This window comes from Polistes canadensis, unplaced genomic scaffold (genome assembly GCF_001313835.1).
Source record: "Polistes canadensis isolate GaletaPanama2010 unplaced genomic scaffold, ASM131383v1 scaffold_28, whole genome shotgun sequence".
Taxonomy (NCBI): Eukaryota; Metazoa; Arthropoda; class Insecta; order Hymenoptera; family Vespidae; genus Polistes; species Polistes canadensis.
In genome coordinates, this window is record NW_014569575.1 from 100,636 (window position 1) to 112,060 (window position 11,425).

The 11,425-nt window shown below is 32.8% G+C and overlaps 2 protein-coding genes across 3 annotated transcripts; one reads left to right on the forward strand and one right to left on the reverse strand.

The window, feature by feature from the left end:
- Positions 1-4,298: 4,298 nt before the first annotated feature.
- LOC106783981 (probable 26S proteasome non-ATPase regulatory subunit 3) lies at positions 4,299-6,342 on the reverse strand. Its single transcript, XM_014743019.1, has 2 exons — positions 6,232-6,342; positions 4,299-5,919 (listed from the first exon to the last, which is right to left on the reverse strand). Exon 2 carries the CDS (start codon positions 5,909-5,911, stop codon positions 4,412-4,414), a length of 1,500 nt encoding a protein of 499 aa, XP_014598505.1. The 5' UTR covers positions 5,912-5,919; positions 6,232-6,342; the 3' UTR covers positions 4,299-4,411.
- Positions 6,343-6,473: 131 nt separating this feature from the next.
- On the forward strand, positions 6,474-11,280 carry LOC106783983 (suppressor of cytokine signaling 6-like). 2 transcript variants are annotated; one of them, XM_014743023.1, is made up of 4 exons: positions 6,474-6,652; positions 6,765-7,388; positions 7,453-8,015; positions 8,110-11,280. In XM_014743023.1, the coding sequence occupies exons 2-4, from the start codon at positions 7,125-7,127 to the stop codon at positions 8,471-8,473; spliced, it is 1,191 nt and encodes a 396-aa protein (XP_014598509.1). In that variant the 5' UTR covers positions 6,474-6,652; positions 6,765-7,124; the 3' UTR covers positions 8,474-11,280. The 2 variants fall into 2 exon arrangements, with proteins under 2 accessions (XP_014598509.1, XP_014598508.1); XM_014743022.1 differs by lacking the exon at positions 6,474-6,652 and having other exon boundaries at positions 6,712-7,388.
- Positions 11,281-11,425: the final 145 nt, after the last annotated feature.

An 11,425-nucleotide genomic window follows, 5' to 3' on the forward strand; every position in this document is an offset into this window, starting at 1 on the left:
CAACTCAGAACGGAGATATTATGCGTGCTAGAGTGAATTACCTGCAATGGAGAACCTGGAATGGCCGGTAGATGTACCATTGATGGCGTTACCACGAGTTTCAACGTTCATCGTGAAAGCCAACTATATTCGCTCCTTCCTATCTCGATGATTCTCTTCGTTATTACGTGCTTTACGTCTTCGCGTGCCGAAGAAGAAGAAGAAGAAGAAGAAGAAGAAGAGAAGAAGAAAAAAAGATAAAGAAGGAATGAGAAAAAATAACTAGGTAGGTATATACCTTAATCATCGTAAGCTCCTAGAGACGTCGTTACGTGTTGAAAACGCCTACGTAAACCACCACCCCCCTGCCCCGTTGTTGTCCTGGAATAGAAAATTCAAGGATTCGTTAAACAAGTTGAATTTGAAAGGAAGAAAAGAATGATCTTATCGATTATTGACGTACTATAATTTTCATTTAACCATGAATAACAATGTATCGCGTTGTTAAAAACGTATTAATCTTTATCTGAAATTATTCTTATAAACCTAACTCTTTTTATCACACAGTATCAAAATAACGCGGACCGAGAAAATATTCATTTTATTTTTTTTATTTTTTTCACATTATTTTATTTCCTCTAACGCGATTTCAAAATCGTTTTTCAGAACTTATGCAGTTTAATTTCCATTACGTTTTTTTTTTTTAATTAAATCCTAATTCTTATATATAATTTCATTTTTTACGCGCGATTTTCGCGAAACTTATCGTATCTCTGACTTTGTTATTAAATGTATAGAAATTTTGGAAAAATGATTATCTAACGATCTCTATTTGACATAATTATATTTACGTTCATTAATACGAATATGTTATTTTAACAAGGTATATAATTATTATTTATTTTTAAAAGTATTTATATACTCTATAATTATTGAACGCATTTGATCACATTTGACACGAGAACATACCATTTACGGGTAAGAAATCGTGATCGAGTTTTAGCCCCGCAGGACTATACGTACAACTATACCTACTCTCTTTGTCGAATCAAGACTTTGATTACGACGTGCCACCATTGAGAAAGCAACGATAAGATCGGAGAATAAAAGGATAAATGAATTTAATGCTTGATAGCGTAACCGAACGATTTGTCTTAACCGTTCACCTGTCTGACAATGAAACGTACTTATATACTTACTTACTTACTTAGTTACTTACTTACTTACAAATTAAGATGTCAAAACGTCCTGCCGTTTGTCTACCATTTTTATAACAGAACCGAGAAATCCAATTATTTGTATACATACGTATTAACGAATATAACACAATAAAGTAAAAAATATACAAATATTTTGATAACATAAAAATTGTTTTTATAGTACAAGATCATCTTAAGAAGCTGGATTGGTTATATACTAAACACGCGTGACTAGACGAATTCCAGAAGGATATAATAAAAGAGAAAAATAACGAATCATCATTGGGAGAAACTAAGCGCTACCTTGGTAGAAATGTTTTGACTTTTTCTAAACGTTTCTCACCTCTTTCACTACTATATTAAATTGATCTACAGTATCATTAGATTACAAAATAATAATCATATTTTAATATCTACTTCATAATAATAATAATAATAATAATAAATATAATATTATATATTGAGACACAGTGTTGAACATCAATTAGGATCGATTAAATAATTTTATTGTTCAAACTTTTTTCAATTAAAATTGTAAATAACGTATTTACTTAAGTGTACAAACTCGTTGTAACGTCGCACTTTTCTGTATCGGTCATTCAAAAGAATGAGAAAAAGAGCTGGGAAAAAAGTGCATCACCGATAGACAGAGTGATTTTGGGTAAAGCTATGAGCGTCGTTTCTTCTCTTTTCAAAGAGAGAGAAAGAGAGAAAGAAAAAGTATGTGTATCTACACATACATATATATATATATATATATATATATATCCATATATGCATACGTGTCGCGCATACACCACGATCTGATACAGCCATAACAAATGACATCGACGAACTGGCATCGTCCCTATCTTCTCATCTCGTGCGAAACTTGAACGATTAAATATTGTCCGAATGTCTAAGTAATGAAACTTAAGGAAAAGTGGACAAAACTTAACCCAGGATAAAATGTTGGACCGGCAAAGACGATGTCCTTATATTCCATTTTGAAAGACCCTTTGAGGTAGTCAATATTTAAACCAGCGTTGAGGGTAGCTTAAGCGGGGCCTAGTTAGAAGACATGACGCCGGGTTATGAGCCCGAAAGAGGAGATACGGGGAGGGCCTCGGTTGTAACACGTGTTGTGAACCGGTTCTACCTTAATTGTCTTAAACGGAGACTATCATAATTCTGACTTTATCTCGGTCCCCGCTTGAACCCCCTCTCGAAACCTCTCGCGAGACTCCTCGTAGATCCCCACCTTGCCCTCTGACATACCTTATTCCGGACTCTCAAGCTCTCGCGATCGTATGACCGATTCTTCGACGTTCCGCCATTTTTCTTTGAACTCTTTTTAACATAAATATCTATAAGGAATAAATATATAAGAATGTGATTTTTTAATATGAAGAACGAGCTTTTAAGAATTGTTCTAAAACTAACAGATATTTTTCAAGTAAACCTACGTTTTGTTGTTTTTCTTTTTTTTTTTTCAAAAAAATATAAATCAGTAGTAGTATTTAGAGTATGTTTTATAATCTTCTTTTCGCGATATTAAATACAATTTATCGTTAATATTATTGAAATCTCGTTAAAATGTTTGAAATATTCTAAGACGTTAATAATAATTGATTTCTCTCTAAATCAAATGGTAAATAACTTAGAAACATTATCGTGTGTGACATTGGTATTCGCTTTTAATAAGCAAACTAATTAAATATCGTTCCTGTTTAATCTCTTCGCGATCAGTACCAGACAAGATTTCGGCTTGATCTACGACAATGTGAGGTCCTTTCCTCCTTCGGAAATATCCATCACTGCCTATACGTCATTTTTCGATTTTGGTGGACCGACTTCGATAAATGTAATAGTCCATAGTTCAGCTTGCTAACAAGGCTAACCCTCTAGATTTGAGATAACGCCCAGTTGAGTCGACTCACTGTAGCTGTTTATAATGAACCACGGTAGAACCTGATCATCGATTGAGACATTCTTAACTGATACTTCATCAATCATTGAAAACGTCACTAAACTTGGCATGCTAAACTATGTGTCTAATTTTCTTCTTTCATCGTTTGCTATCTATATTTTCCAATATTAACTAATTTTAGAAATTAATTTTCTTAATCCCCTGCCGCTCGAGCACGCTTGTAAAATAATGTAATTGATTAAATAACGTAATTAAATTTCACGTGCAATTTCTAGTGCATCTTCATGAAAGTTAAAGATATCAATCCTGGATACGATAAATTGAAAAATATGATACAATTTCATGATAGACAAATTTTTGTGTGATCTCCAAGTTTAAGGGTAAAATGAATAAGCTTAAAATATAATGTAATTTTATACACGTACCATTATGAGACATATATATATATGTATATATTTTTGGTCTTCGTATCTGGGCGTCTATTTTTCTAGAAGATATATATATACGCTATTCTAAACGAAAATTTTAACTATTTATATTTTTAGAAAATATCTCGTTCCTCAAGTTTTATACTACACACACATGCAATAAAATAACTAAACATTCTTATAAATGATCAAGTACAGGGTGTACCATCTATGTGCAATTTCCGTATCAAATTTTTCTTTCGTTCTATTTCGATGAGCCTACTGTCGGTAAGAAAATGGAAATGTATTTGAAAAAATTCGTTATCGACAAAATTGTCTACAAGTGGTTAACGTCGTTTTCTATATTACCAACGAAACAAGAAAAGCTAATCAAAGCTAACTTATAAAAGATTGCATGAAAAAATATATCATAAATTTTTTATCCTATTAAATTATACTAGAAACATTTAAGGATTATAAAGTAAGTACATAATTTTACAATAAAATAATTAAGAATTCATTAATTGAAATCCTACTATGGGACATAATAAAACTTTTGTTAATAAACAATATATATTGTTAAATAAGATTACATGTTATACATTTCATATGATTAATTATCCTATGAATTTTAATTTATCATACTTAGATATGATCAGTTTTGTCTTACATTTTTATTTAATTTTATATATAACTTAAACTTGTGATTTGAAAAAATGCAAGATTAATAAAAATGATCTTAGACTTATGTATTAAAGGATATTAAGATGAATCTTTGAAAATAATTACACTTCATGATAGTCGAAAACAGTTGTACATCATGTATTAATCTATTATAATGTAACTTTAAATTGTTTTATATGCCAAATCGATTGAATAATACAATTAAAGTATATTATTAATAATAATGAAATAATTCAAGGAAAACCATCATCGTCTTCTTCTGCCATTTCTTTTGCTAATTCTAAATCCTGTTGTTCTCTCTCTCTTCGTTCTTCCGCAGATTCAAGATCCTTCCCATAAGATTTGGGTGGATAACGCATAGCTTTGACACTTTGATTATGTAAGTCTAAACAAAACGTTATTCTCTGATGGAACGCTAAAAGTGGCTCTCTAGTACAATAAATATCAGTAGTCTCTTTACTACGCATATAACCATTTTCGGGATCCAATGTAGCTTCTATTACTCCATCACGTATAGCTTTTGCTACTATAAATTCAGCATCAACGCCAGAATCTAAACCAAGTTTGCGTGCAATATCGGCAGGTGAAATTCTCGAATACGAAAGTCCAATAGAACGAATAGCGGTTTTAATAACATTATGCCTTAATCTTAAAATCAATGTAAAAGTATGATCCGTTCTAAATTGTGGTCCAAAATTTTCTAATACCTCTCCAAATCTTTGTAAATTTCCTAAACGAACAGCTTGTGTCAATTGGAAATATGGAGCAAGGGCACGACGTAAAGCAGCCTGTCTAAATATTTGTCTTTCTGGTATATCTCCTAATAAAAGTTCTACTGTAACTGCCAACTTCTGCACAGTTTGTCTAAAACCAATTGCAGTAGTCTGCGGTGCTTTACGCATTGCCTGAACTAAATATTTATGAGCTGCGGAGTACTCTAATCTAGCGGCCTTAATTCTACCCAAATAATATAGAAATCTTGCCCATTCATTGTTACTCGCAGATTCAGGAAAAGTTGATTTAAGTACAAGCTTATCCGCTTGATCATACAAATTATAATGAAGATAATTCCGTAATAAACAATTAATAAGGACAGCTTGGCCTTCAAAATCATTACGCAAAGTAGCTGTACGTAATCGGAGATGTAGAAAACCTCTTATTTTGGAAAGATTATTGGTTAATTCGTAAGCACGCGAGTGATAGAAGTAACACTTAGCTGCTATTAGATCTATAGTCCTTCGATTCTGCATTACGATCTTTTGCATGAGTGCTTCGGAGCACTGTACAGCATCATTGTATTTTCTAGTATCTATTAATCTCACAAGTACGAGTAAATGAATATAAGCATCAATTTCTGGTAATAAGATAGCAGAAGAACTTCTAAACCTTTGAATAGCTGTTTGATTGTCATCTATTTCCATTGGCTCGTCTACCCAAACTAAAAGTGCTTCGCGTTCTGCTGCTGACTTAGTATAAAATCCACCGATGAGTCCTCTCAATACAATAGGATTTAATTTGCGACGTGTGTTTGGTAAAGTACGTAAAGCACGTAAGATAAAGCGTGGTTCCTTGTTTTGTACAGCTTTTTCAATTTGACGAGTGTGTTCTCGAATATCGTGAATAATGACAAGATCGCTATCCTTTTTATCTCCTGAATCACCTTCTCCGTTTTGAGTATCAGTAGTTGTAACTTCTACTTCCATTGCTTCCGTAGTTCTTCCAAGTACACCCATTTTGATATCTATATCAAAAAGTCGATTCATTGTAAATATTACACATAATATAATTTGTGTAAATAAATTATACTAAAAAAAAAATAAGAACTCTTGTTTAAATTCATTATTAGATAATAATTAATTTAATGTTTTAATTTAATATTATATTTGCGCTTAAATAATAAATTCATACAAATCGAACTGTATGTCAATAAATATTTTCATGCAATTACGCTTCTACATGTGCAAATTAAACAGTTAACAATAGAAATTAATTTCTAGTTTATTTTTACGATTATTTGTTTAATATATTAATATAATTTATATTTCTATATTACCTTCAATTAAAAGATCTTCTAACCTCCAACAAAGCGATATGCAATATGTCAATTCACTGCGTTTTTATACTTCATGGATTGTTCGCACAGCAACGACGTTCATGTGATACATGTAGTGACCTCTGATATTAATGCGAATAATCAAAATTTTATTTTCTACGAATGAAATTTCTTCAAATAATACTACGTATTCGAAAAGAGTTTATGAGTAAAAATAAAACTTGTTTAAAAATTTGAAAGGTAGAATAAAACGTTTAATCTTTTATCTTCCAAATGAGATCTTGTTAATCAAAATCGATTAAGAGAATTATAAAACGTGATGAGTAGTTTTAACTAATCACCAGATAACGGTTCCAACTAACAATTGAATGGCCGTTGTTTCATAGAAATAAATCTTGATAATTGACTATTCTAAGAAAAGGTAGGAAAATAAAAAAAATATAAATTAATTTTTATAATCAAAAATATTATATATATACAGTATAAATAACTTATGATTAATCCTGATATTTAATTGTATTTTAATTAAACAGTTTACTAGCTGTAACATTCGAATCAACAGCTCTTAGAGAACAACTTGATCGCTGATCGATGTTTTGGACTTGCAATTAGTAAAGGATTATATATACGTTTGATCGAAAAAGTGATAAAAATAGTGTCAGTTTTTGATAAAAATAAATACATATTAAGTTAGAAAGAGAGAGAGAGAGAGAGAGAGAGATCGAATATGACGATGCATGTGTATCTAGATTTGAATAGAGAAAAATAATAGTCAAATTATTGGAAATATAAATATTTTTAATACTCTAAGTATTACAAATGATAATTAATCAGATTCAGTGTTTTGTTCGAATTTGAATAAGAACGAAACTCTGTTCTATTCTGTTTTGGATATGGTCAATCAAATGGATAACACTAAAACTTCAAGATACGGTTTAATATCTTGGAAATTAAATAAGAAACCTTTGAATTTCTTATGGAAACGACATTATCGTGAAAATGTTATAAAATCAGACGAAAACAAGTGGAAGGGTGAAGATCCTAATACTATCAACGTTGTATCATGCAAACCACAAAATAATACTACCAATAAAATACAACATGGTTTTTTTGGAAATATTAAAAAACATTTTGCTATACGCAAAGCTAAACAAAAAGTAAGCATATATTTTTATATAGATTTTTATATAGATTTTCAACATTATAACAAAATTGTTTTAGGCAAGCAAATCTATAACATCCGATTATCTTTACGAAACCCAACAAATAATTTCTAAATTTGACAATGATGTACCGACAAAATCTTCCTTTGATATTGACACACCACTGGTTGAACGATGTCTTCCTTCTGCAAATACAGATAATTCATTGGCCATTGTTATACAAAATACTACCGATGAGAACAAAGTTAATTGCAATACTCAATTTTCTTCACCTTTAAATTGTGAGACAGATATTCATTCGGAAGGAGAAACAAAAGATTTGGAAGTACTTAATAAAGAATGCGATACGAAAGATAAAATGCATATCAACCCATTGCTAGAGTCTCCAGCACTGCATACTACAGATGAAAGACAAATAGTACAATGTACAAGTAATACAGATGCAGAAAGTGATATGGCAATAAATGATGAAAGTAAGCTGAAAGCTTGTCTCTCTGAAGAATTATTGAAATTAAGCAAATATGGTTGGTATTGGGGTCCCATATCTGGAAACCAGGCTGATCTTAAACTTATGTCAGAACCAGATGGTGCATTTTTAGTCAGAGATTCATCTGATGACAGGTACATTATATTTTTACTTATCTTTCCCTATAAAATTCAACATATTGATTCGCATTTTATATCAAAATATATTTCATCTGATATTTATTAACAGGTATTTATTAACGTTAAGTTTTAAGTCATCAGGAAAATTACTTCATGCACGAATGGAACACAGTAGAGGTCTTTTTTCATTATGCAATCGTGGAGAAAGTAAATCCTTTACATCCATAGCTGCATTAATTGATTATTCTATGAACTTCAGTGAATCTGCAGTAATTTGTTATTCGAGACCCAAGTATCCTGGTTGTCCTTCATTTCCGGTAAGGCTAACAAAGCCAGTAAGTAGGTTCACTCAAGTCAAGAGTTTACAATATCTTTGTCGTTTTGTTATACGACAAAATACAAGATTGGACAATATTCACAAATTGCCATTGCCAAAAAGTATGAGAGGATATATAGAAGAGGCACATTATTGAGACGAAAAACGATGCAATTAATTTAATATGTGGTAAAAACTTTAATTATATGACAGCTAAAATGTCAATGTGATAATTTTAGAGTATTGCTAATAAAAAAGATATTAATCTATATTTAGAGATAAATTTTTTATGTGCTTTTGCACATTTATGTAAAAAAAATATTGGCAATGTAAGGGAAACGTGAAAGCACAACCGAAATATATGCATTTGTTAAATAAATAGATATACATATACATAGGGTTTGATAGAAAGATATATTTTATGATATCTATATGATATAAGTACAAAAAGTGTATTCTATGAATTTCTTTACATATTAGCAATACAGTTATTTGTACGCAAAATAAACTATTTCTTAGATTAGATAAAACGGATAAATCATACAAATTTGTAATATTTGCAGCTTGATAAATAGTTACTACAATTTGCTTCTTATACTTCTGGTGCAATATGAATTAACTTGAACGGATTAGTAAACGTCTATGTACAATTACTCACCAAATTGAGCATACACTCAGATTAATAATAAATAAGATGAGAGAATGAATAAAAACTTACAGATTTTTTAATGTAAAAATGCAATATATATTTATTCGTATAGTTTATCCAACATAAGCGTAAGCTCACTTTTGTGAATGATTATATAAATGTAACACAGCATGTCTGCTTTTAAAAATATTGCATTGACACATTAATCTTGATCGATAAACTTATAAAAAATATTTAGAAAAACAACAAATTATAGACACATAGCTTGATAATGAAATATTTCCATTAGAATGATGCAAATTGTAGGCAAAATTGTAACATCGTCAATTCCTCATGATTGTTACTCGTACTCTCTCTGTTAATTTGTATAGTCTCTAAATATCATATTAAAAACTAGCGATCTGTTAAAATATCGCTTTTATGTGATAAACGAATACAGATAATTTCGACTTTACAAATTCTCATCTTGGGGAATAATGTTTTAATTGTTAATAACAACTTGTCACGAATAAAAGTAATATTTATTATAAATTGCATCTAAACATGGGAAATGTAAAATAAAAATAAATCAATTTGTAAAGTAAGTAATTATCTGTAAATTAAAAAAAAAAAAAAACATTCTTACGTTATTCTTTCTACATATAACTCCAATAAACTGTTTTGAATAATCAATATTTAAATCCGTTAATTAGAACATAACACATTCTCCGCATTTTTATTATCTTCCAAACATCCTCGAATTATGATAACAATGTGAAATTAATGAGCTAGCTAACTATCTCTAAGCTAATAATTTTTTTTATGCACGCGTGGGAAAAAGAAAGCATATAAAATTTATTAAGAAAACATTATAGGAGATAAACGAGGTGTGAAAAAAATATAAGTAACAAGATCGAAGCATTGAATTTTGGTGATGCCGCTACGTAAAATTACAGAAGGTGGATTGGTCGATGAAGGGGCGCATATGTCGCCGTTCGTTCGGCACAAGTTTAGTAGTAGCAGCAGCAACTGCAGCAGCATCAGCGGCAGCTGTGGTGGCGACAGCATCGGCGTTTGGAACAAGTGTGTCAGCCTTATTGTTAGATGCGGTGTGGCTTAGCGATGTGAAGCAGTGTCGTCATATGTCGGTTGATTAACGTCAAAGTTCGGCGTGGTTCGCGCAAGTATGAGCACATAGCCGAGAGAGCGCGTCGTACCAACATGAAGCTAAGTAAGAATAGAGCGCGAGTTTTATTTGATCTAACGTTAAAGATAAATAAAGGAAAAATAAGTGTTAAAGCTCGGGAGAGTAAAATTACAACTGAAAGTAAAGGAAACGAACGAGTCAGTGATACTAGCCACTAAAGAAACGGAAAAGGAAAAGGTGGAAGAACGTTTAATCGCGCCAACAAGTGATACACGTAACATTGTTACGTGTTCGTAAAAGAAGCGCAAGGTAGTAGTAACCTTCTATTAAACAGAGAACGAAAAATAAAGATAAAGAGAGAAGGGATAAGTGAGTAGAAGCGAGCAAGCGAGTGAGCGAGTGAATGAGTGAGTGAGGGAAAAAGAAAGCAAGAGTGCAACGAGCCACTGTGTGAATTTAAGGAGAAGAGTAGTCGGAAAGAAGAGAGGAGAGGAGAAAGAGTAGCGCCGCGGTGCGTCGATGGGACGCGCCGTGCACGGCGTCGTGAGACGGGCGAGGTACGACAGGAACAACGCCGGCCAAGAAGATATTCCTCGATCTCGGAAGAAGAGGAACGAATACCGGTCAAGAGGACGGTCCAGAGCCAGATTCCTACTCGACGTTCGTTTGCCGACTAAAGTTTGTCCCCTTTTCGGATACGCCACCGAGGAGGGTATCTGGAAGTTTGGAGGTGACGCGTGTCGACCAGGTGGTTACAGCGGCTACAGTAGTGGCGGTGGTTGTGGTGGAGGTGGCGAAGCTGGTGCTGGTGGTGGCAGTGCTGATAGTAGAAGTAGTAGTAGTAGTGGTGGCCCCAACAAAGCTATTAGTGTTAGTAGTAGTAGTAGTGACGGTGGCGACGGCGACGGTGGCGGTCGTGTCAAGGATCGTGCCGGCATACGACGCGTTTTTCATCATCCACGAACAACGCTGACGACAATTAACACCAATAGAAAAAGAAAAAAAAGATCGACAGGAGGGAAGAGTGATAAGAAAAGTATTGGGGAAAGTTGAGGTATAGGAGAAGCGAGCGTAACGCGACGACGACGGCAGATGCGAACATCGCCGGCGCGATCGTCACCGTCGCCGTCGCCGTCGTCCTCGAAGTCCGAGAGAAAGAGAAGCTGAGAGAGAGAGAGAGAGAGAGAGAGAGAGAGAGAGAGAGAGAGAAAGAAAGAAAAGAAGAGCAGGAAGAACGACGAGATACTCCTTCGGTAAAGGATCATCTTGAATGCGGTGGTGCGCGGTGACTCGCAAACGCCGCACTCGCTACGACGACGACGACGATCGAGAGG